Here is a 23,533-nt window from a genome sequence, read left to right on the forward strand (position 1 = left end):
GATGACAGACGACTATCCAGAAAAGTACAGCAATTATTAAGAAATATGCGCCCAGGAAAGTGCTAACCAACGGTGATCAAATAGTTTGAAAGACACTAATGAACCTTTTTTCCTTGCTCGAGAAAACCTGCGAGGTTCCCAAATAGTTTTCGAAAGCTTTATGCAGTGTATATACAAACCTTTAGCACAACAATTCCTAACCTAGAGAAACGTAACCTTAAAAAACATAACATTCTGTGATAAAGTCAAGGAAATTGACAAGGATTTATGAAGTGTAAGTTAACACCAATTTTTAGATCAGAGCACCAATTTTTAGATCAGAGCACACGAAAAACACTGCTGCCTTTGATATTTTGCAGCCATGTATGTGGCACGAGCATTGACTTTTTTTACAAACGCCAAATGAAAAAATTAGTACAGAAACTCAAGGAGTATTGTGGATATTCACAGCGCCATCTATTGGTACTTGATTCTATCCAATAAAAATATAGCCATAGCCTCAATTTAATAGTATAATAAATAGAAATGAAACACAGCATTCGACATAAAGTATATTTTATTCTCATACATTTTAGAAATGTTGTAATGATACAGGTGGTTTTCCAAGAACTAGCCGATCTCTTGAGCAGTAAAAATCAAACCATTCAGACTGAATGCAATGAATGTCACATGTCAAGCTTAAAAACAACAGCTGAATCATTACTTACATAGCTGTTGACTTGAACTACATCTAGAGATCGATAATTCCCATGTCCCACCCACAGTAATACTCAGCAATAATCAACAGTACAATAAAGAATCTCGGGTGAAACAAAATAGAAAGATGTATAAAAATCGCTATAAAAATATCTATATCAGACGTGGAAGAACTAACAAGTTCGATAAAAATGATAATTGATATAGTTAAGGCTCAGTTTCATCACAATCAAACTAATATATTAATCATCTGTTAATAAATAAAATCGCAGATATTTTATCCCGTGGAATATTTTCTAGTGTAAACACAATATGTCAACTTATTTAACAAAAATGTGGATATACTATTTGGATATAGCCTAAAAAGGCTTATCTTATAACGAAATATGCCAGTGTTGATTATGTAATTCCAGAATACAGCAATAACCTGGATTTTTCCAATAATATTCCCCCAAAAATACATCGTCAGAAATATGTGGTGTACCTCAAGGATCCGTATTTGGCCCTATCCTTACCCTCTTCAACAACCATTTTTTTAACGTTTCGCTATATATCTCCCACAATATAGTTATTCATCTTTAGTATGGCTTTTGAAGATGTTTGACAGTTCATCTATCAGGGTTTCGTATCTGAAAGCCACCCTGATGTCCGGGACGTTAGTTCTGGCTATGTCGTTTCCTGCTACCCCCTCTTTTGTATAGTTCGGACCAAGCCAGTACTGCTTGGTTTTGTGAGAGAAACCTGACATCAACACACTGTTTCTGGCCAGCTCGCACATGTCACAACTTGACAACTTCCATACCTAAATAAAACATGAAACGGTTATTTGCGTAATCAACAACCTAACCTAAAAATATACCTATAGCAAAATACTTTCATTGTAAACTTAAGATGCATCTAAGTTATTTATAAACTCACCCTATGTTTGACGCTATTGCATTACTTTATTTCCTTTGTCGTATAATCTATATATTTTTTTCTTTATGTATGTTAGGTTAGGTCTAAAGTTGTTTAGATGGGACTATGTATATGTAATCGAACTATGTCAATTTCTTTTAACTACGCATCATATGATTCACTACATGAGGTGAAAAGTTAAGAGCTTCACATACAGATGGTGTTATAATCTCAAAGTTCTTCTTCTTCTTCCAGAATCTCAAAGTTAATTTACTCTCGTAAAGAGCAGCTCTTTGAATATACTTAATTCAAGTTTCAGGACATTTCACCCATTAGTCTTGCAATGACAGTAAGGCTAGGTTATGTTACGTGAAAAATCGAAATTTCGCGTGCTCATGAAGCATTGCTCTTTGCTGGGAAAAAACACCGTCGAGGCAAAGCAATAGCTTCACAAACTATACCATACGTCTGCTCCGTATGGCCCTAGTTGTACGACATTGATTTGACTACTCTTATACAACGTAAATTCTCCACAAGAAAGAAAGTAGGAGAATAGCGATATATGGTAGTCAATGGAGACTCAAATATATTTAAAGTAGAAGCAAGTGGGTGAGTGAAGAACATACCTGAGCTGCGATACTGTATTCCTCCATCAGCGGCTCTTTGGTGAAGTGGAACTGCAACGGATCATCAGTAGAAAGCGAAACAACCAGCCCTCTGGCCAGATACTCCGGCAACGGGTTCCTATGATAGTTCAAGAAGAGACTATTGTTCGACAGCGGACTCATCGCTATCCCGATCTGCGCCAGATAGTACAAGTACTGCAACACTGGCACCTTCCGCAGCAACAACCCGTGGGAGATATTCTCCGAGAGCATATACCCGCAGACCAGATGCTGCACTGGTCCCGCCTCCCCGCAATGGGGCCTCAGCGCAAACGGGTGGAGCCCCTTCTCGGCTCTGAAGTTGTTCAACACCGTCAGGTTGGCGTACATATAATACAGGTAGTAGGCGTAGTTGGGGTTCTCCACGTCGTTCCACTCCTCGGGAGTGGGGGTATCTTTGTCGAAGAGGGGATTTTTCTCAGGTTTGCTCTCGTCATCCACCGAGTCGAAGCCGATGACGTACTGCAGGAAGGTGTGGAGCTCGGGGTGGGAGCTCGGCTTTGCTGTCACCTCGAACAGCGGAAGGAAGATGTTGTTGATGACTTGTTCGAAGTTGGTCAGGACTTTGTTTAGCTTGAAGATGTCGCTGGAACATGGATACTATCTTAGCTGGGTAAGTATTTACGAGATCTAACGAGTATTTATTATTGTATAGAGCATATTTGTTTGGTAGATGCTCTAGGTCAGATTCTGTTCCTGAGCATCATCAAAAATTCTTTGAAGGACATTACGGGCTACCCTTTCCGACATGAACTTTGCCAAAATGATAAGTTGCAGATCTATCTCTTTTCTGTTGAGAATATCATGCAAGCTGTTCCTCAGGAGGAAAATGAAACTTCACTTTGTGGGCAAACCCTGATGACCTTGAACCTAATTGACTATTCAGCAATGTAACATACGTGAATATATATACTTACAAAAGCCTGGGCACTTGTATCAGCCAACGAACATTATCTGAGTACACGTTGTTTTCCAGTGCCCACTTGGCGAGTTTATCCCACTCATCTGTGCTTTTTCCATAGATGCTGAGCCTCAACTCAGCGTTCTGATATTTTGATTCTTCCAAATCGCTGGCGACCTCTTTGATGATATTGGCGAAGTACTTGCCGTTGAGGTAGTTGTCCGTCTTCATGAACACCTCTCTGAGCCTGCTCTCTCCTATAGGGTTGTACTTGGCGTTGAACTTGTCGAAGCGATGGAAGGTGTTCCTATCTGCATGGACGTCCAACATATCGACGGTCAGATCATAGGTCGTCAGGCTCATAGACTGGAGAAAGTAAATACAGTTTTCATAAATCCTATTCGACCTCAAGATCTTAGTCCTATAGATACTTACCTGAAACACTTCTTTTAATGTCATCGGTACTCCTTTGGTAACCGACACTACTTCGTCAGCACAGTTCTTGAGGGTCTTTTTGATAAACCGCAACAGGTGTTTTTGGTTCATGCATGATGCTGCGTGTATATGTGTATCGACCTTGCGGATATTGTAGAAATCCCTGTGAGGCACTGCTTTCTGAGAGGCCAGCTCGCGCAGTTCGTTGAGGAGGACGTGCAGCTGGAACTTTGACGACAGGTAGGTCAAGCGCCGGTAGCAAAATGATTTCCTGAAAAACAATGTAAGCTTGTGTTCTTTGAAACGCGTACTGGTATATGTTTGAGTTTGACCAACTTACAGAGGTCCGTCTGCAATCATATTGCACATGTTGTAGAAATCTGTGGTGAAGGTGACAACATCCGGGTATTCGTAAGGACACGGCTTTTCGTTTTTCATTTCGATTTCATTGGGATAAACGTTGTAGACACCGCGATTCTTTTTGTAGACGTGCTCAGTATCTGGCGTGTCCGGAGCTTCCCAAGCTTTGTGGTTCGGCGGGTGGATCCCATGATCTACAAGTTTGAACAATTAAAATATGGTCTCAAACTGGTACAGAACATATTCGCATGATTATATGTTCTGTGTCAGATTGTTGGTTGAGGAAAGAAGCGCAAAAGAAAATAGCTGAATCGGTACAAATTTGCGTTTCTTCTAACTATGAGTCGACTACAAAATGTAATCTCTGAAATAGTGATGACACTTTTAGAGAATTAATGATTTATTCGTGTATAATTGCAATGGTATTATGAGCAATGTTTGTTATGGAGAGCAATAAATCAGTATTCAATCAAATTGTGTCAATTTTCACGGCGTAGATATTGGCCAAAGTGTGCAGGTTTTTCTGCCTGTCGCCACATCTACAACTGCGGTTAATATCCAGGACAATGAGGCTCAGTGATCCAATTGTACTCATATCACATCTCTGTGTTTTCTAAATTTTTATCCGATTTAGTGTGTCTCACTTCTCATGGAAACACCCCCGTATCTTCCGTAATATTCGAGGTAGAACGATGAAACTGCTCAAAATGGACCTACCGCCTAAATGGAGTTGGCCAACGTGATATACACTGTCCGCCAGCAATGTCAATGTCTTGATCACGAATCTGAAGGAATTTTGAGCCTATTTTGCCCCCTAATATGTTTTACCGTAAAAATGGGGTGTTCCATCGCGAGTGGCGGACAGTGTATATCACTTTGGCCAACCCCATTCAGGTGGTGGGTGCATTTTGAGCATTTCCATCAGTCCAGAGAGTTTCATGGTTCCACCTGGAATATACGGGGGTGTTTCCATGAGAAGTGAGACACACTGTATAGTGTTGGACAGTAGTTCTAAATTATGTCAACTGAGATGAACTGATTGTCTTCTCTGACAACATGCTGCGCTACTGCTGATTTGTCTTCATGTCTAAGGAGACGCCACACCAAACTACCACTGCCACACCATAAACGTATATGATGCAATATGATTTCACGGCCGCTCGCTGTAAGATACGTTGGTTGACTTTTTACTTTGCCTTGTCGACATTGAAAAAGTCTCCCGCAGTTGTAGATGAAACGCCGGCCATAAAAACCTGCAGACTACCGCCAACGAACCCGAAAACAGGTTTGACATAGATAAATATTTGTTTTTTAAAGTTAGTAAATGACAGACATGTAGTTTCAGTCTTGACATTGCTGAAGATGCCGTAAATAATCCCTGAAACTATTAAAATTGCTTAGTGTGAATCAATGAGTTTTTTTCTTATACGGATACAACTGGCCTAATGAACGGTCCTGAAAGATGATAAAAACAAAGTACAACATAAAGTAAGTTATTGAAACATCTATGGAACCACTGCACCAAAACCCTTTCCTTACGATCCCGAAACTTCCCGTCTTGTTCACAATTTCAGTCCAGTTTTTCCATAGTTTCACCAAACACTTCATTATTAACACATAACCTGTCGAGTGAGGTGGTATGTGTACGCTTGATGTGTATGTTCGTTTGTTTTAGATGTTGTCGGCTTGTCGTGCACAAACGAAGTTATTTACCTTCCAAACCCTCATCGGTGAGAATCTGCTCGAGATTATCTTTGTTGAGTGTTCCCAACATGAAATCGTCAAACGAAGCTCTAGCCGTTCTTGTCAGCAGCTCAGCATATTCTCGATCTAACAACGAACAATTCAATGTGAGATTAGGAAGATAACATGCAAGGGTAGGCTTAACAAATGATAAATAGCTTTGAACTAGTTTGTGGATGTTCTTCACTGTGTTTTAGCTTCCGGCTGTCAGTTGGAGAACTTGTTCTTCGCCTCCTCATATTTCAGTGGGTATGGTAAAATATTACAATTCATTCGTCGTTTTTAATAATTCAGTGCAAGCTATAAGGAACGTGTCAGAAAATGGTTGCTGAAATGCTGGAAAGCGTTTTGAATATTTCTTAAAAAAGGGTAGCAGTACTAAAGTTCAATAAAGCAGCGCAGCTGATATTACTCATGCAATAATACGTAAATTATGTATCGTTACCAACCTTCTATTGACTGCTTCTCGTCATGGTGCTGTTGTTCTTTGTCTGGATCCAAGAATCTAGCGACCGTGGAGGAAAAACTTTGGTGAGACATTTTCATATAGCGTTTTCGGATAAGCAGGGCTTGAATGATGAGCTTGGAAGCTCTTTCAAGGTCTTCCAGTGGTACCTGTTACGAAAATAATTGTAATATATTTTAGATGTACTTGTCAACAGAAAGATGGGGTCCAAAATTGGTGTTAACAGTACTTTAAACTAATAAGTTTTGGTATGGAAACAAAGTCTTACCCCACTAGTGTCCTCGCCAGAAATAGACACTCTCTGGAAATGTGGCACATAGAGATCATGCTCATCCAGATCTTCGACCTCAACAGGTCCTGCAACCGATGGTTCATAGTGACTACGTCTATCTTCATTAACTCTGCGGATGGAATATCATTGTAGACATCAATAAAGTTGTTGAAATTAAAAAAATGCCCAGATCATTTGGTCTGCCAAAAGTATAACTTACTTGTAATTCAGTTGCCTTTGGATAGCCAATTTTTTTTCGATCTGTTCTATGGGGAATTGAGGAACTTCGTAGGGAGCGGAAATCTCATTTGGTAGTTCTGGTTCCCCACCAGAAAAGGGGGCAGTTGCCACAAACGAGGGGCTCTCATTTCCTGAAATGAAAAATAAAATTGTTTAGTTGTTTATTTTGTCAAAATCCCAATGAGAAGTGAATCTGAACGAATGAAGTTCGAAAAAATTAACTCCAATGCATACATTGAGTAAACCTGTTTAATCTCTTGGAATGCATGCATTGGTTTATGTATGTAGTAGTTTCTACAGCTTTGAAGTGGGTCTTCTGCTGAATGTGTACTTGGTTCGTTGTTATGAGAACCTAATGAAGGGTTGACTAGCAAAGGGGGCCCTGGGTGAGCAATAGATGTTGCTTTAGTCAACCAACCATGAAGCAGATGGAACGATGAAATGAATTCATTTGCACCTCTAATACCACTGGCATTAAGATTATCAGCAGCAGTGCTTTAAAAACGCATACTCCGAGTTCTAGTGGCTATTTCCAAGTGAGGCAACCTTTCATATAGTCAAGGTATCTACCCTGTCAAAATCTTCTGGATATAAGGAGATAATTGAATCGTGTGTGGTACTAAGTACTTCTCGTAGACCTTGTTGCTCAGATATTCTGCTCTGTTTAAAAATCTGTTGAACAATATTGAACAATATATCCTCTTGCGAATGTTAAATCATCTGAAAATTGAATTTTCAACAGGTGATGATCGACTGTATTGTCAAACATGCGCCAAACTAACTGACTGTTATAAGGAAACAAGTATAGCTGAGGCACCAGTCAATCTAATAATAACACTGATGATTTTCAAACAAGACTCAACCTCTAGTGGAAGCAAGAAACTCTTTGGAAGGTTCGAAATAGATGAACATTTTAACCTAGCAGATCACTATTATAATATTCATGCAGTCATTCCCCACTGCGGTTCTGGCGTTGAATTTGGTCATTATTACGCCTTGGTCAAAGACGAAACAGACTGGTTTAAGTTTGACGATAGTCGTGTCACGAAGTGTTCTGGCGATGCATTGAATTTATTGGAGCCTCTGGAGACACCCTACATTTTGTTTTATAAGAGAGAGGACATTGTTAGATCAAGAACTTCAGATGATGTGGTGCTGCATGTTTTTCCGGGTTTTCCTGCAGCTGAAAAAGCAAATGCGCCACTGGAATCAATGAAGTCGCCCCGGAGCGCCAATTAATTTTTATTGTTGTTTTTATTTTATTTTTATCGTTGTTTTAATAAAATAATACGAAAGCGATGAAGGGCCACACACAAATATTTTTTCGATTTGTATAATTCTGACTTTCATCTCAGAATTCTGAGTTGCAAGTCAGAATTCTGACTTGCAAGTCAGAATTCTGAGATACAAGTCAGAATTCTGACTTGCAAGTCAGAATTCTGAGATACAAGTCAGAATTCTGAGATTCGAGTCAGAATTCTGACTTTCATCTCAGAATTCTGAGTTGCAAGTCAGAATTCTGACTTGCAAGTCAGAATTCTGAGATACAAGTCAGAATTCTGACTTGCAAGTCAGAATTCTGAGATACAAGTCAGAATTCTGAGATTCGAGTCAGAATTCTGACTTGCAACTCAGAATTCTGAGATGAAAACATTTTATGTTTGGTTATAATCCCCAAACTTTTCAAGTAGAACTACGACAGTCATATTCAGTGGCGTGCTCGAAGTACTCTTCTTGACGTATTAGTTTCAGTTGATACATTAAGAAGAGTACTTAGACCTTGTCACTGAAGATGACTGCCGCGGTTGCAGTTGAAACGTTTGGAGATTGTCACCAATTAAAACAACAACAAAACCTGGAAATCAACCAAAACATTGACGCCAGTCGTAAAAGACTACATTTGTAAATGAATATTTTTTGAGAAAAATGAAAATTCACCTTATTTTTGAAACATGTTAAGGTTCGACTCTTTGTAACCTGATCTGATAATTTGTTACATGATAAAGAACCTAGTAAATTAGGACAGTCTATATATATATACATATATATATATATATATATATATATATATATATATATATATATATATATATATATATATATATATATATATATATATATATATATATATATATATATATATATATATATATATATATATATATATATATATATATATATATATATATATATATGTATATATATATATATATATATATATATATATATATATATATATATATATATATATATATATATGAAGCTCAAAATGCTCATGAATGCTAGATCTGGTTAAAAACTGTTATAGTCAGATACTAAATACATAAATGTTGGCAGCCCTGAAAACTAACGAGTTGTTTTCCTTTGTTCCGTAGATCAGAGGAGACTGAATATGACATATTTTGTTCTTAGTTGAAAAGAGTCAGTTGTTTTTATGGAAACTTAATAAAGTTGTCAAAGTTATTGAGCCCCCAGAGTTTCACTATATTTTCACGAATATAAAAGTGGCGACGAGGATTTTTGATAAAAACCAATCAAAGTAAAAACCATCACGACTGATCAGTTCCAGAAAACCATTCTTGAATTTATAAAAACTCAACAAACCCAGGCTCAACTTCAGCAGCAGCAGCTAATCAAGCAGCAAAAAGAAAATTCCTTTTTCATCCTGGTCTACTCCAAAGGGACCATGGCAACGAATTCACATGGCTACATGAAGTAGTCAACACCAAAAATATAAGTTCATTTACAGTCCGAACTCTGGAAGAAATTTTTGCAAGGTTTGGAAACCCTCTTACACTTGTTTCTGATAATATAACCCAATTCTGCAGTGAACAATTTAAAGAATTCTGCAGTAAAAATGGCATCGAACATATCAAAACGGCACCATATTTCCCACAATCGAACGGACAGGCTGAACGATTCGTTGACACATTCAAGAGAGCTCTGAAAAGAATACCTAGAAGATTTCCAATTAAACAAGGGAGGTGTTGGCAGCCCTGAAAACTAACGAGTTGTTTTCCTTTGTTGCGTAGATCAGAGAAGACTGGATATGACATTGTTAGTTAAAAAGAGTCAGTTGTTTTTATGGGAATTTAATAATGTTGTCGAAGTTATTGAGATCCCAAAGTTTCACTATATTTTCACGAATATAAAAATAAACACAAACTTCAAAGATAAAGAGCGATGGTGGCGTCACAATTTCACAGGTTTTCAATACATCAATACAACTTTGTCGTAAGGATGAGCTATATCTACTTTAATATGAGAGGGCATTGGTAATATCACAGGCACTATAGAAATCACCTCAGCCCTAATTTTAATCTAACAAATTTAAAGTGAAATCGATGTTGCAAAATCAAACAACCAGAAGTAAAACATAGATCACCAAAGAAAGGTCATTATATCTCAACAACAAAACGTTGATAAATACCCTCCGGCAAATTCCTCTCCCCTGTTTCCCCGCTGTCGATCCTGGTCCTGGCACGAAATATTGGAGCTCTGGCACTACCTTCTGGAAGGGGTTGGTTGAAAAACATCGTGCAAGTGTCGCCCAACGAACTATTTCGCGCACACTGTCACCATGCGACGCCACCAGAAAGTAACAGAGTTGTAAAAAGGTCGTTTTCGATTGCGTCAGTTCATCGATATCTTCGGTTTATCAAACGCCGACTGCAGGTTTAGACGATGCGCTAACTTAATTAAATTCTGTATTATTTCGGATTTGGAGTGACGAGGCCAATTAGTAGGATAGTACGGTCCAATTCGGATTAGTACGGTCAAATTGTGAAGTTGGTGGAATGGAAGAGCAACCCTGCCTTGCTCTATCATTTGCTGATGCTGAATTCTGCCTTCTGTAAGGCATATTATGGAACTATCTTGTTCTCAAATATGGAGGTACGTTCTGGGGTAGAGGTACTCGCTTGGATCGCATTTCCAATTTGCAAAAATTTATAATAAAGACTTTGCTGAACATAAACTTCACAGACTCTTGTCGTAATATTTTCAGAAGTGCTAAATTACTTAAAAAAACTAATTAATAGAGTTTATTGTGTGATTTTCACTATAAAGGGTTTTACAAACACCGCGACAGGTGTTTCGCTATACAATAACTTTCTGAAGCATAAACTGAGATTACTTCTAAATTACAACCATTTTATACTCTAACCCAGGGGTCTCTAAACTTTGAAGCCTTCGGGCCATAATGACTTTTTCAGTTTGTTCCAAAGGCCAATTTCTGCCCTTAACTATATTTCTAGACTAGGATAGTCGCAAAGTGCGTGACCTAAGCAAACTTACGCTTTTTTTGCATTTTAATTATTATTGTGTTTTGTGACACTTAACGACATCTAGTGGCGAGTAGTGGTACTATGTACTATCTTTTTCAGCTACCCGCTAGGTAGCATTAGGCGTAATTAAATATTTGGAATTACCGCGTTGGTTCGAGAAAGTTCTGGTTCTAGCTAGTGTATTCCGATCACCTCGAGATGGCAGTAATAATTGCATATAAAAAGGCTAGCGGCGCAACTGCGAGTTAGTCTGCGTAGGAAAGGCGAAGGAAGCGAAACTGTCTATTGTGAAATAAAGTAACACCAGTCAATAAAAGTATTTTGATTTGACTTATTGTTTTTATGTGTGATTTGTTAGTATGGAAAAGAAGCGAAAAATCGACAGTGAATGCAGAACGTTCCAAGAAAAATGGAACTTTCAGTATTTTGTGATTGAGTCCAGTAATAAGGCGCTATGTTTAATTTGTAATGAAACCATAGCTGTTCTTAAAGACTATAACACTAAACGACACTATGAATCAAAACATCTTCAAAGTTACTCCAAGTATACAGGAAGTTTGCGGAAGGAAAAATTTGAAGCTTTGAAACGCGGACTCAAATCGCAGTCTTTGTTCACCAAAGCGAATACTGAACAAGAGTCTGCAACTCGCGCCAGCTTTCGTGTGGCTCTTGAAATCGGAAAACGTGGCAAACCATTCACCGATGGAGAAATGATAAAAGAATGCTTGATTGCAGTAGCCGAAGAAATATGCCCCGAAAAGGTAAATTTATTTAAAAGTGTCAGTTTGTCAGCAAACACCGTGGCTCGGAGGGTGCAAGACATCGCAGAAAATATATCATCTCAACTGTCTGACAAAAATGGACATCATGAATAGTTTTCTCTAGCATTGGGTGAGTCAACGGATGTGTCAGATACTGCTCAGGTGTTGATTTTTATTCGCGGAGTAGATAAAAGCTATGAAGTGTATGAAGAACTTCTTGATATTGATAGTATTCACGGCACGACAACTGGGGCAGATATTTTTAAGGGAGTTGAAAATGCCATTAATAAAAAGAACCTTCGATGGAGAAATTTGAAATCTATAACAACTGATGGAGGCAAAAATATGTATGGTAAAAATAATGGAGTGGTTACACTTGTGTCAAAGGCTGTAGAAAATGATGGTGGTTCAAAACCATTAGTCTTACATTGTATCATTCATCAACAGTCCTTGTGCGGAAAATGTTTGGATATGTCTGAAGTTCTAAAACCAGTCATATCAGTTGTTAACTTCATCAGATCCACTGGGCTGAATCACCGACAATTCCGCGAGTTTATTCAACAGATTGGAGAAAATGATTTACCATATCATACTGCCGTACGCTGGCTTAGTTGCGGAAAAGTCCTTAAGCGCTTTTTTGAACTTCGAGCAGAGATCGATTTTTTTTTAAATGAGAAGCAGCGCCCTTTTGCCGATTTAGAAAATAGTGAATGGATGTGGAAGTTGGCCTTCCATGTCGATTTGACAAATCATATGAACGAACTAAATTTGAGATTGCAAGGAGAAAATCAGCTTCTCCCTGATTTATACACCAATATCAAATCCTTCAGGCAGAAAATAATACTATTTCAATCGTAATCGCAATTACATTTTGGAACATGTGAAATATTCAGCCACACTACAGAGACTGAATTTCCCGTCAATTTTGCAATCGAAACTTTGAGTGCTTTGAAGATAAATTTTGATACTCGTTTTTCAGATTTTGATGTCATTGCGAATGAAATTAAGCTTTTTCAAAATCCTTTTGATTCTGACATTGAAACCCTGGCTCCGGAAGTCCACATGGAAATTATTGAAATAGTGATATGCTTAAGAACAAATAACAAAATTCATCTTTGTTGGAATTTTATGAGAGTCTTCCACTGGAACAATTTGATAATTTGCATAAATTTGCTCGTGGGTTGTTTTCTGTTTTTGGTACTACTTACTTGTGTGAGAAAACATTTTCCATATTCCAATAAGTGGCATATGTGGAATTCATTTTTCCATTCAGAAACTGTCAAAGTGATAAAAAACAGAAATTTTCATTTCTCTTTTCATATTTGTGTTCCTTTATGCGGGCTTTGAACGCTCTTCCAGTTTGACCTATATAAAACATCAGACATGACCCACATGATAATTTATACACTCCCGATTTTTCTGAAACTGAACTTTTATCTTTGTTATTCTTGATGTACGTGCCTAAGTTGAAAGCAGTATTTACACCTCTGCTGTGCAGAAAATCTGAAGTATTTGTAGTGGGTATACCATTAAACGCCTGAAACAAAAATGTAGCCCAAACAGGGGACTGCAAAGGGGAACTGGCTCCAACAAAAACTATTTTTTGGCTGAGAAACTGATGGCGACTGTTTTTTTGGATAGTCATGGAGTGTGTAACGGATCCACAATTCATTTAGCTTAATTCAACTGAAAGCGACTTCACGTCAGCACGCCATCTCTTAACGTATTACTGCCGCACACAATGGTAGTAAGATACGTAGGGTACTGCTGAAGATCCTTTCCCATCAATATGACAAGCAGCAAGTATTTATAACAATGGATATGTAACACCCCACGCCGTCTTACAACAAAATAAGTTTTTTGTAAATAGATTCATTCTGATTTCAGACTCATTAAAAGTCATTAGTTACATCAAGCTATAGGATTAATTATTGATGTTGAACAAACTCTTCAATTAGCTTCGAATTATTTTTCATTTTTTACTTTGTGTTGCTATCGAAGCGTGTTTTTTTAAACTATTATCTATTTTCCACTTTTTAATTTGTCTTGGTATTTCAAGCCCATTTGTTTCAATATAAAATATATACGCATGTGCAGACAGTGTGGCCGTCTCACTTGCTCTCACACAGAGATTATGTGAGGAAATTATTTAATCCTGGCGATCCTGATCAGGATAATGGGATAAACTTATGAAATTATTTTATTGTCACCGATTCTTGATAAGTGTACAGAGTTTCAAATAAAACTGTTCGTTTAAAGTTAGTCAAAATCGAGTCCAGAGAGTCGGCTACAAAGAAACATACAAATGAAGCTAATAAAAGCGTGTTAAATAAAATATACTTTTCATGGGAACCTCAAAATAGTGTGGAGGTTTTTGCACCTACAATCTCTCGGGATGTGTGACTGCTGGCTTTTCGTCGTAGTAAACAGAATAAATTTAACTTTTGGCAAAGAACCGGGTGCATTCATATCACAGGGATTCCTGTTCTTTGTTTACCGGGTATTTTTAAATCGTTGCTTGCAGTTTGAGCAATACAACAGCATATTTCTTTATCCCATGAAGAATTTTGGAATTTCTATAAAACTTCAAGGCCCAAAAAATGAAGCCCGATTACTTGGTTGTTCACAACACCGCGCCAAACATTTGTTTCGAAGAAACACTGTTTAAACTATAAATGGATACCAATCATTCGATTAATACGCCCACGCCTCTGTATCTAGTCTGTATCGTCCCGAGGAGTTGTCCTCCTAGGTCATCGTTCATCCCTTTAGGGATTGAGCATGGGTGTGGGTCCTGAAATTCTTATTCCAGCCGCTTCTTTGGCTAAATAGTTGGCAATGCGATTACCTTTACTCCTGTCGTGTCCTTTAACCCACCTCAGGATGATGTTATTATCTACGGAGGCTTTGGCTAAATCTTGGTGGCACTCTAGTGCTAGCCCTGAAGTAACAGACCACGCTTGGAAGTTGAAAAAATATTTTGGGTTCATTGCTAAATTAATTAGTATTTGGCAAATAATTCCTAAACTACAGCATTGGTGGAAAAACTATAATGAAGTGTTTTGCTTACTTTTTCGATAGGAACAAAAATGGTTCTTTGAGTTTTTCAATATTTTTAGTTTTGAGTTCAGCCACACCGAATGAAATTCTAAAGTAGTTCCTGAACTATAGCATTTACGGTGAAACTGTAATGAAGTATTTTGTTCGTCTCTACAACAGAAACAAAAAAGATTGTACACATTTTTCCGGCCTTTGCGTTTTTTAGTTACAACTATTGTACACTTCGACGAAATTTTTCTTAGTGTAATAGTCGAAATTCACAAAAAATTAAAAAAACAATCTCAGGTGTATCGCAGGGAAGTATTTTAGGACCCTTGATGTTTTCAGTGTTTATTTTTCATCACTCCACTTTCTTATCGCATTGTCGAATACATCTATACGCAGATGATATACAGTTATATTTGTTTTCTCATAACACAGATACAGAAAGTATCAGAATTTCTTGCTACATGGTCGTACGATCAGTAAGGAATATTATCTTGAAGTTTTGTGCCGCATGCGAGTGTCAATACGAAAAAAACCTCCGGTATTCTAGAAAAACAATGCATGACTATTGTTTGTTCGTTATTTCTTGGTCAAAAACCATACCCTAGTCATGCTTCAGCCACCGTATTTACCAGATTTGCTTCCCTGCGATTTTGACAGGATAAAAGAGCCTCATAAAAGTACGGCGTTTTGCGACGATTGCGGAGATAAAAACTGAATCGCTGAGAGAGATTGAAACAATACCAAAAATGTCACTAGTAACTAACCTAGAAATAGAAGAATGCCACCAGAAGAAGCATTCGTTTTCAAATTGAGTTTTTTATAAGAAAAATGTTGATTGTTGAAGTGAAAAGTGCCAAAGAAGGAGGAATAAGGTGTAAAGGTGATCTAGTGAATAAATGCTAGTGTTTTTAAATACATACTTCGGAAAAGTCTAGGGATATTTTTATAACACACTAAATATCATAAAAATAAATGAATGAGGTCGTTCAATTTCGATTGAATTGGTACACTCGACCACCCTGTAGATTTCTATGGGTTGAACAAAACCTGCAAAAACGGTTACTAATCTTTTATCAAGTTTTTTACAAACTGTAGGTTTTCGGCTAAAATGAATAATCTGAAAGTGTCGAGTTTTTACATTCTATGCAGTTCTTGCTCAGCAATTAAACTGGAAATATTGTGCTTTAACATGGAACGCCATCACTTACCATAGGCTGAGATGAATAGAGCTGTAGGGCTTCTTCAAGGTGGCATGCGACAAAATGATACAGCTCTTCGTTTGGGGGTCTCCCAAAGTGATATCAGTCGATTGTGGCGGCGTTTCCGTGAAACTGGCAGTCCAGCCGAACAACATCCAGGGCGAGGACACGCTACAACTGCAGTTCAAGACCGATTTTTGGTCTTAACCGCAAGAAGACAACCGACAATCACAGCACCTGAGTTGGTTAACGTGTTGCAGCAGACGCACCAGGTAACCATTGGTCGTGATACTGTCAGAAATCGACTGCATGAAGCAGATCTCCACAACAGAAGGCCACTTAGATGTCCACCTTTGTCGAGAGGCAATCGCGGTAGAAGATTAGAGTGGTGTCAAGAACATCAAAACTGGGATGCAAATGATTAGGCCACAGTTTTGTTTACAGACGAATCCAGATTTGGATTTCATCCAGATTCTCGTCGAGTAAGACTGTGGAGACGACCTGGAAATAATGAACGTTTGAGACACGTCCAGGAAGTCCACACATACAGAGGTGGTACAGTAATGCTATGGGGCGGAATCATGATCGGCGGCAGAACCGATCTCGTTTTTCCAAATCGCTCCCTCACAGCTCGACAGTACCTCGACACCATTCTTCTACCTATCGTCCGTCCGTTTGCTGGTGCTGTTGGTGAAAACTTCCACCTAATGCAAGATAATGCTCGTCCACATGTCGCGCGTCTAGTGACTGACTGGCTCACCAACGAAGGAGTTGATGTATTGCCATGGCCAGCACAATCACCGGACCTGAATCCCATCAAGCATGGGTGGGACATGCTTCAACGAAGAATTACTCCGCATATGGGGAACATTCTCACAACGTTTCAATTGAGAGAGCTTTTAATCGCTGAATGGGCAAATGTACCTCAACAAGACATTGACAATCTCATTTTGTCGATGCACGATAGATGTAGGGCCGTAATAAACCAGCGTGGAGGCCATACTTTGTACTGATTCCAATTTTTTTTGTATTATGATTTTTTTCGGGGTGCCAAAGAAGAGCCATATTTTTTTTTTAGTTTTGCTTATATGCGCAATTTTGTTGTAAGTTACATTCGTTTAATAATCACCCGTCAACTTGTTTTCCCTAAAGCGATCTAAAAAAAAATTATTGCCATTTTTAAAAATATCCCTAGACTTTTCAGATGTGTGTAGTTTATCTTGAGAAAAAGAAGGCTGAAAAGTTGCCCTTTTCTGAACTTTGAAGGGCCGTAACTTTGTAAATAAGGGAGAGTGCAGCTTTTTTCAAAATCGCCGGATGCCCTCGGAACGGATATTTACCCAGTCGAATTTCATTTATCACTTGCATTCGCACTGATCGTTTCCGGGCTATTACCTCACCTCCACCACTCCTGTCATCGTCGACGAAAGAATCCACCACCAGGAAAGTTGGAGCGTTCAGGACGCTCAGTTCGTCAGGATTCGTCGGCAAATACACCCCGCGGGAACACATCCTTCTGGAAATATCCTTCGTAAAAGCGATCACGCAACTATTCGACCGAGAACTTATTCAATAGAACGTTGGCACAAGTGACTCTGCGACCGAGACACTAAAACTAAATCGAGGATTGACTGGCGGTTTTACAATCCGTATAAAAATAACCGCGGACGAAAATAATTCGGCGAAAAGGGAGACTAGATCACGGAAATCGCAAGTGACAGTCTATTGTCATGTGACGAGGTGCGGCGTTAATTGGGGGGTCACGTGTGGTTGTTGGTAGACTAGAAATCAGCGCTACTGCTTGCATTTTAACATCCTAAAAGTTGTCTCGAAACCTGGATTTCAATAGTCCCGCGACTTCTAAAATCTAAGGTCAAAAGTCAGGAAAATCAATTTTTTGCGAATATCTTATTTCCTATGGGATTTTCGCTATTTGTATTCGGTATCACTAATGTAGAGAATTGAATTCCCTACAATTTTTGTTTCAAAAATTTTTGTATATGTTGAACGGTTTTTGAGATAGAAGGCGGAGAGCGCGCGGGTTAACCGCAACCGGTAGTCCCGGTCAAAAACACGCCATATGAAGTTTATTAATCATTGATAAATACATAATTATTATTGATTTTCACCCAAAACTTCAGGTTTTCAACTTCAAAACTGACGAAATTCAATACAATCCCCTATTTTTCTCCTTGGGGCTTGGAAATTCCTGATTTCCTTTCTTAATGCTCATTTACGCTATACAAAGACCCTACCTGCATATTTCAAGATTATAGATTCAATAGCTTCGGCAGATATTCTAGAATGTGTATTGTGAAAAAAGGTCCCAATTTAATTGTATTATAGCTCTGTATTTTGCATACAGTGTGTAACAACGAAAACTTAACAGAGCCGTTTTTGAATATGAAAAGTAAGATTTTTAAAAAAAGATCGGACACGTCGATTTCTAATCAAAGCGGGACACCTGTCAGACTAATCAGATTTTTTGTAGTACGCACCCCTTCGGAGGGGTGCGTCCGACGACCCTTATTTAGATAGGAAAAGTAGGTCGAGTGGCACCTTGTTTTAAAGGTCTTTCGAATACCTTTACATCTCTGGTAAAAGAAAATTTTTGTAATTTTTTTTTTTAATTCCATTCTCAAATAATATTTGAACCTGCTGTTGATTCCAATTCGGCAGTTTAATTCGACAGTTTCTCGAATGCCTTTAAGAACGTTATTTTCTCTCTTTAAGAATACGATTAAAATGTAGTCAAAGTTTGTCCCTAGATTATTTTTAGGAATAACAGGAATCGGTTATAAGTGTTGTTGAGTAGATAGATATATAATTAATGAAAATAATTAAATATAACGTAATAGCTAACAAGAAATGAAAACTCTCAACAGTTAACAAACTTTATATGGCTCGTTTTTGACCAGGACTAACGGTTGACCTTGAATGATGCTCTAACTGCACGCTCTCCGCCCTGTTAAAGAGTCAAAAAATTAAAATTTCGACAAAGTTAACAGCATAGAATACAAAATTCTCTATCGTTCAGTATATACCACGATTCAGTAGAATAAATATCTATTGAGATGTGGAGCTACAAAAACACATGAAATTGAAACCTCCAAAACTTTTGAAACAACCGACTACTGATTGACATCCTGTATAGTCCTCAGTCCGATCTTGTTTATTTCGCGAATATACAAATGTTACGTCGAAAACTAATGCCAATGAAGTTTCAACACAAATAAATTAAAATTTATCTCGGTATATACAAGAGTCGTCAGATTAGATTTGCTATAAATAAAGAGCGTGAGTTGAATCTGTGGGAGTCAAAAATATATTTTTCCTAATAAAAATGAGATAGGATTTATTTTCCGTAGAGCACACTTCATCCTTATTCCCAAATAACCAAAACGCATCGATTTTAATAAATCATGCAGTGAAATAGGATGATAGTTTTTCGCAATACTAGTATTAACTATGAGAAAATTAATAATCCGAAATGAAATCACACACAACGGGATGTGGTGAATTCCTAGTTTTCCGGCTAATACCACGATGGATGAAAGAGTTCTGAAACAGTGAAGTTCGATGTGTTGAAGCTCAAAACGATGAGCAGCCACTGGCTGTCGCCTATTTCTGATATGTGCCGCTCTTGTTGGAATCAAATGTACCAAGTCACTTGAACACCTCCCGTGAAAGTATCTATAAAAGAGAGACAAATCTCCAACCTTTATCCAATATAAGCTGAACGCAAGCAATCTTCCAACAATAATAATAATAATAAGGTCACCCATTTGTTTTATATGGATGATCTTAAACTTGGGGGTTGTGGAAGAGTACACGTATGCTATCGGTATGAAATTCGGGATAGACAAATGTGCAATGGTCCATCTCAAAAGAGGACGATGCGGGGACTACGGAGAGGATGTGCAGCTCGTAGATGGAAGCATCCTACACTATCTGGATGCCGGAGAGACGTATACTTACCCCGAGGTGGAACAACGCCACTCACAAGAGGTAACAGCAGTGAAAAACTCTCTCCGCGGCAAGTATCAGCACAAACTTCGACAGATCTGGTCATCGGCACTGTCGGGGAAGAACAAAGTTGCTGCAACAAATATGCTTGCTGTTCCATTCTTACCCTACTCGTTTGGAGTAGTGAAGTGGACTCGGGAGGAGCTGTATCAACTCGACGTAAAGACCCGAAAAATGATGCATCTCTATAGGAGTTTGCACCCCAAATCGTCCGTTCCACGGTTGTACTTCCCCCGACAACAGGGAGGCCGTGGACTTTTGACTGTGGAGTGTCTACATGACAGAATGGTACTGGATACAACCTGTAAAGTCGTCAGGAGTTCGGATCCCCTTCTCTGCATGGTCCGTGACCATGAGAGAGCAGGAATTAGAGCATTTCTCCTTAGGGCAGCTGCTCGAGCAGCTGATGAACTCGGTATAGTTTTCGACACTGAACGAGATGACCACAACTCTGTCACCAAGTTGGAACCTGTTCAGCAAAAAACTCAGATAAAAGCCGCAGAGATCACCTTACTTCTGCGGTAACACAAGGATAAGCCAATGCATGAGGTCTTCTTCAATAACATTGGGGACCTTGGCTTATCAAAGCGCCTGACGTTCGCTTTTCACAGGTCGAGTGGGCTGAAGTCGGAAACTGAGGGGTTCATCATGGCTTGCCAGGATGGTACGCGGCCCTAAGAGTGCTATATTACCATCTACGCCACTCTTACGGTATTGACGAGACACCGGTGTTGCCCCACGCTCCGAGGGATATTGGGGTGGGAAACTATTCGTTCCCCACCCTCAGGCTCATACAAGCTAATAGGCCTGATGTAATCCTTCTCGACCACCAGAGCAAAACGATGTTTGTCGTGGAGTTTTCAGCTCCTGGCGAGACGAATATCGTCCAAAAAGAGGAGGAAAAACGGATAAAATATCGAGATTTTCTCTCTGAACTTCGCAGACTCTATCCAGATCACTTTGTCAAGATGGTTGTTCTGATTATTTGAGTCCTTGGTGGAAAGATGTCCACTCTACTCTCGAATCTTAAAATCATACCGGCTTGCCGCACTAAGGCAGAAATCTTAGCCGCACAGATGCAGGAGGCTGTCATTCTAGCTAGCTCAGTGCACATGATTCTCGGATCCAATGATCACTTATCCCACAATGTATCGGGGCTTCGGGGGATAGGGCCTGACCAGCGCACACTACGGTAAAAAAATAAATGATAATAATAATGATTAGCAGGGATGACCACTAACACCCTTGGCCTAACCAGCAGCCTAGGTGCACCCGGGAAGGAGAACTCTATACTCCCTCCGGTGCCGGCCGTGAGTCCACAGGGCTAACCACCTGGTGGACCCAACACTTGGTTCCCAATAGTCGAGGGAAAGGCCTCCACAATAGACCCGCTCGGAGGGGTCAGAGGCAAGGTGGGGGGGGGGGGCAATAACGATGATTTGACTACCGACGACAACCCTGGCAACGACAACGGACGCTTTGAGTGGACGCATGAGCTGAGAGATAGCCTTATGCATTGCTACGAGAGTAGCGAGCCCGCGCGAAGAGGGTACATGGCGAGATTGCATGCTCTGTGATGTGAAACACATCCGGAGCATGCCGCTTTGTCAGCCCAAAATCTTAGGGATTACGTATCCTATCTTCGGCAGCAGGGCTATATAGCTCCTCCCCAGCCTGCTAACGAAGTGGTAGAGTGACAGTTCTACCACCCGTTGGCACGGCTGGATTGGAGACTCGCATCATACCACCAATGGAGACGACAATCAGAACACGCAGGGCGCTCCACAGGATTAGGCCCCTGAAGCCACAAGAACTGGCTCGTTTGGATGCGGAGGTTCATAGTGTTCTTACAGAAGAGGCTGACATCTGGCAAATCAACACCGCCGTGTATAACGTCGTCCAATCGCTTTCCGAATCGGAAGGAAGAAATCCCGGCCTTGCGGTTCGGAAGATTGAACGGCGTGTACACAAGATGGAGGCTAAGATCACGTCGGCGAGACAACACGCGTCTCGTATCCAATGTGTGATGGACTACAGGGCGGCCAATAGGCCTTTCACGCCCGCAGTGCGGCGAATAGCCGCCAATCTACGTCGTATCCATCATACTTTAAGCCAAGGCGTGCTGTTGACCACCAAACAGCACTGCCTTGATAGGATACGAATGCTAGTGGCTGCTGAGAAGTCACTAGTGAGGCGAGCGAGAAGTATCGCGGAAAACCTTAGGTTCCACGAGAAACCTTCTCGCTTATTTTACGTGTTATGGATAATCCGCCCACTGCTGATCAGGTGGAATCCTTCTGGAAGGATATCTATGAACACCCGCAGCTACTCAACTTAGACACTCCCGCCCTAGCGCAGTTCGAAGCTTTCAACAGAGAGCTTCGACAGCCTGAGCTCAATGAACTACGCAACCCGATAACCCCGGATGACGTTCGAAGGACCACCGAACCTAAAAACCCATTTGATAAAAAAAATTCAGGTGAAATTTGTGACTTATCTATAGGTGATTTTTTTACTATTTTTTCCGTAATCTGCACAAACTACTATTAAAATCACTAGTTAAATATCCTACAATGTTTTCATCGCAGATCTGTGTTATTAATGTAAGTATTCCATATTTTTGTTACCGCATACATACAAATATTAGAATATTTTGAGATTTCTTGTATAAAAACATTGAGTATTAAAAATAAATATAACATTTTTCAGCCACCAGCCACTTGAAAATGATTTGATACTCTGCTGCTTGAGGAAATGGACCATAGCTTGATATCTAAAGGCTGAACTAGTTAATTACTCTGAAAAGTTCTTCACCTAAAGGAGATTGAATTTTTCAAAACTTTTCAGCCATTCATTTGAACTTTTCTAGAGCAGTAGATGATTTGTAAGTAGATAATCTCGAATTTTTCGTAACTGATCACCAGTAACCCAACCCTGCTCAAATCCTAACCATAAATATGATGTCGGCAAAGCTAGTATCGTCCTTTATAATATGCTTCTCATGCAAAGGCTCAATTTATTATTTACCGAGCCGCGAAACCGTATCGAACAACAGCTTGTAACACACGCCAAGTACCTTTAAACCAAAAATCAATAAACAAGACACTACGAAACATAACCTAACTTAACATATCGCCTAGACAAAAAGTCAACTACTGACCTGTTCTCTTGTCTAGAATATCGCTTTTGTCTTGATCGGCGTCTCCCTCTTGGAAATCCGAATAGAAAGACATGATGGGATGGGCTTGAGGCACCCCGTTCGTGAATACATCACCCATGCCTTGTTAACAATTGAAACGCGATACCAAGTAGGTTATGGAAACAAAACACGTATGCAACGTACACCTTCGATTGTTTACACTCCAACCGCGGTTTGTTCACTGCCGACTCTGATAAAAATCCGTACCCTTGAAGAAGATAGACGAGTATGTGCTATTGACAATGTGAATTCTGTTATTTGAAACCTATTTATAAGAGCGAGTGCGTGTCTGAGATCACTTCAGCATCGAGAATCGCGCGGAAATATTGATTTTGGCACG

At 39.4% G+C, this 23,533-nt stretch overlaps 1 protein-coding gene across 6 annotated transcripts; it reads right to left on the reverse strand.

The window, feature by feature from the left end:
* Positions 1-538: 538 nt before the first annotated feature.
* AMPdeam (AMP deaminase) lies at positions 539-23,497 on the reverse strand. 6 transcript variants are annotated; one of them, XM_074181240.1, is made up of 10 exons: positions 23,155-23,494; positions 6,655-6,805; positions 6,432-6,564; positions 6,147-6,312; positions 5,668-5,784; positions 3,935-4,148; positions 3,595-3,865; positions 3,176-3,525; positions 2,220-2,844; positions 539-1,498 (listed from the first exon to the last, which is right to left on the reverse strand). In XM_074181240.1, the coding sequence occupies exons 1-10, from the start codon at positions 23,270-23,272 to the stop codon at positions 1,265-1,267; spliced, it is 2,379 nt and encodes a 792-aa protein (XP_074037341.1). In that variant the 5' UTR covers positions 23,273-23,494; the 3' UTR covers positions 539-1,264. The 6 variants fall into 6 exon arrangements, with proteins under 6 accessions (XP_074037341.1, XP_074037340.1, XP_074037343.1 ...); XM_074181239.1 differs by having other exon boundaries at positions 3,176-3,865; positions 23,155-23,497; XM_074181242.1 differs by lacking the exon at positions 5,668-5,784 and having other exon boundaries at positions 23,155-23,493.
* Between the last annotated feature and the right edge of the window lie 36 nt (positions 23,498-23,533).

The sequence above is a fragment of the Leptinotarsa decemlineata genome, unplaced genomic scaffold (genome assembly GCF_025532065.1).
Source record: "Leptinotarsa decemlineata unplaced genomic scaffold, Ldec_3_MD MMD2_tig00026307_RagTag_RagTag, whole genome shotgun sequence".
Taxonomy (NCBI): domain Eukaryota; kingdom Metazoa; phylum Arthropoda; class Insecta; order Coleoptera; family Chrysomelidae; genus Leptinotarsa; species Leptinotarsa decemlineata.

Coding starts and splice junctions, on each gene's coding strand:
- AMPdeam (XM_074181239.1), bottom strand. CDS start 23,272: ATGGGTGATGTATTCACGAACGGGGTGCCTCAAGCCCATCCCATCATG. Junction 6,806..23,154: donor TATTCTAGACAAGAGAACAG/GTCAGTAGTTGA, acceptor TTTTCATTTCAG/GAAATGAGAGCCCCTCGTTT. Junction 2,845..3,175: donor ATACAAGTGCCCAGGCTTTT/GTAAGTATATAT, acceptor TCCATGTTCCAG/CGACATCTTCAAGCTAAACA.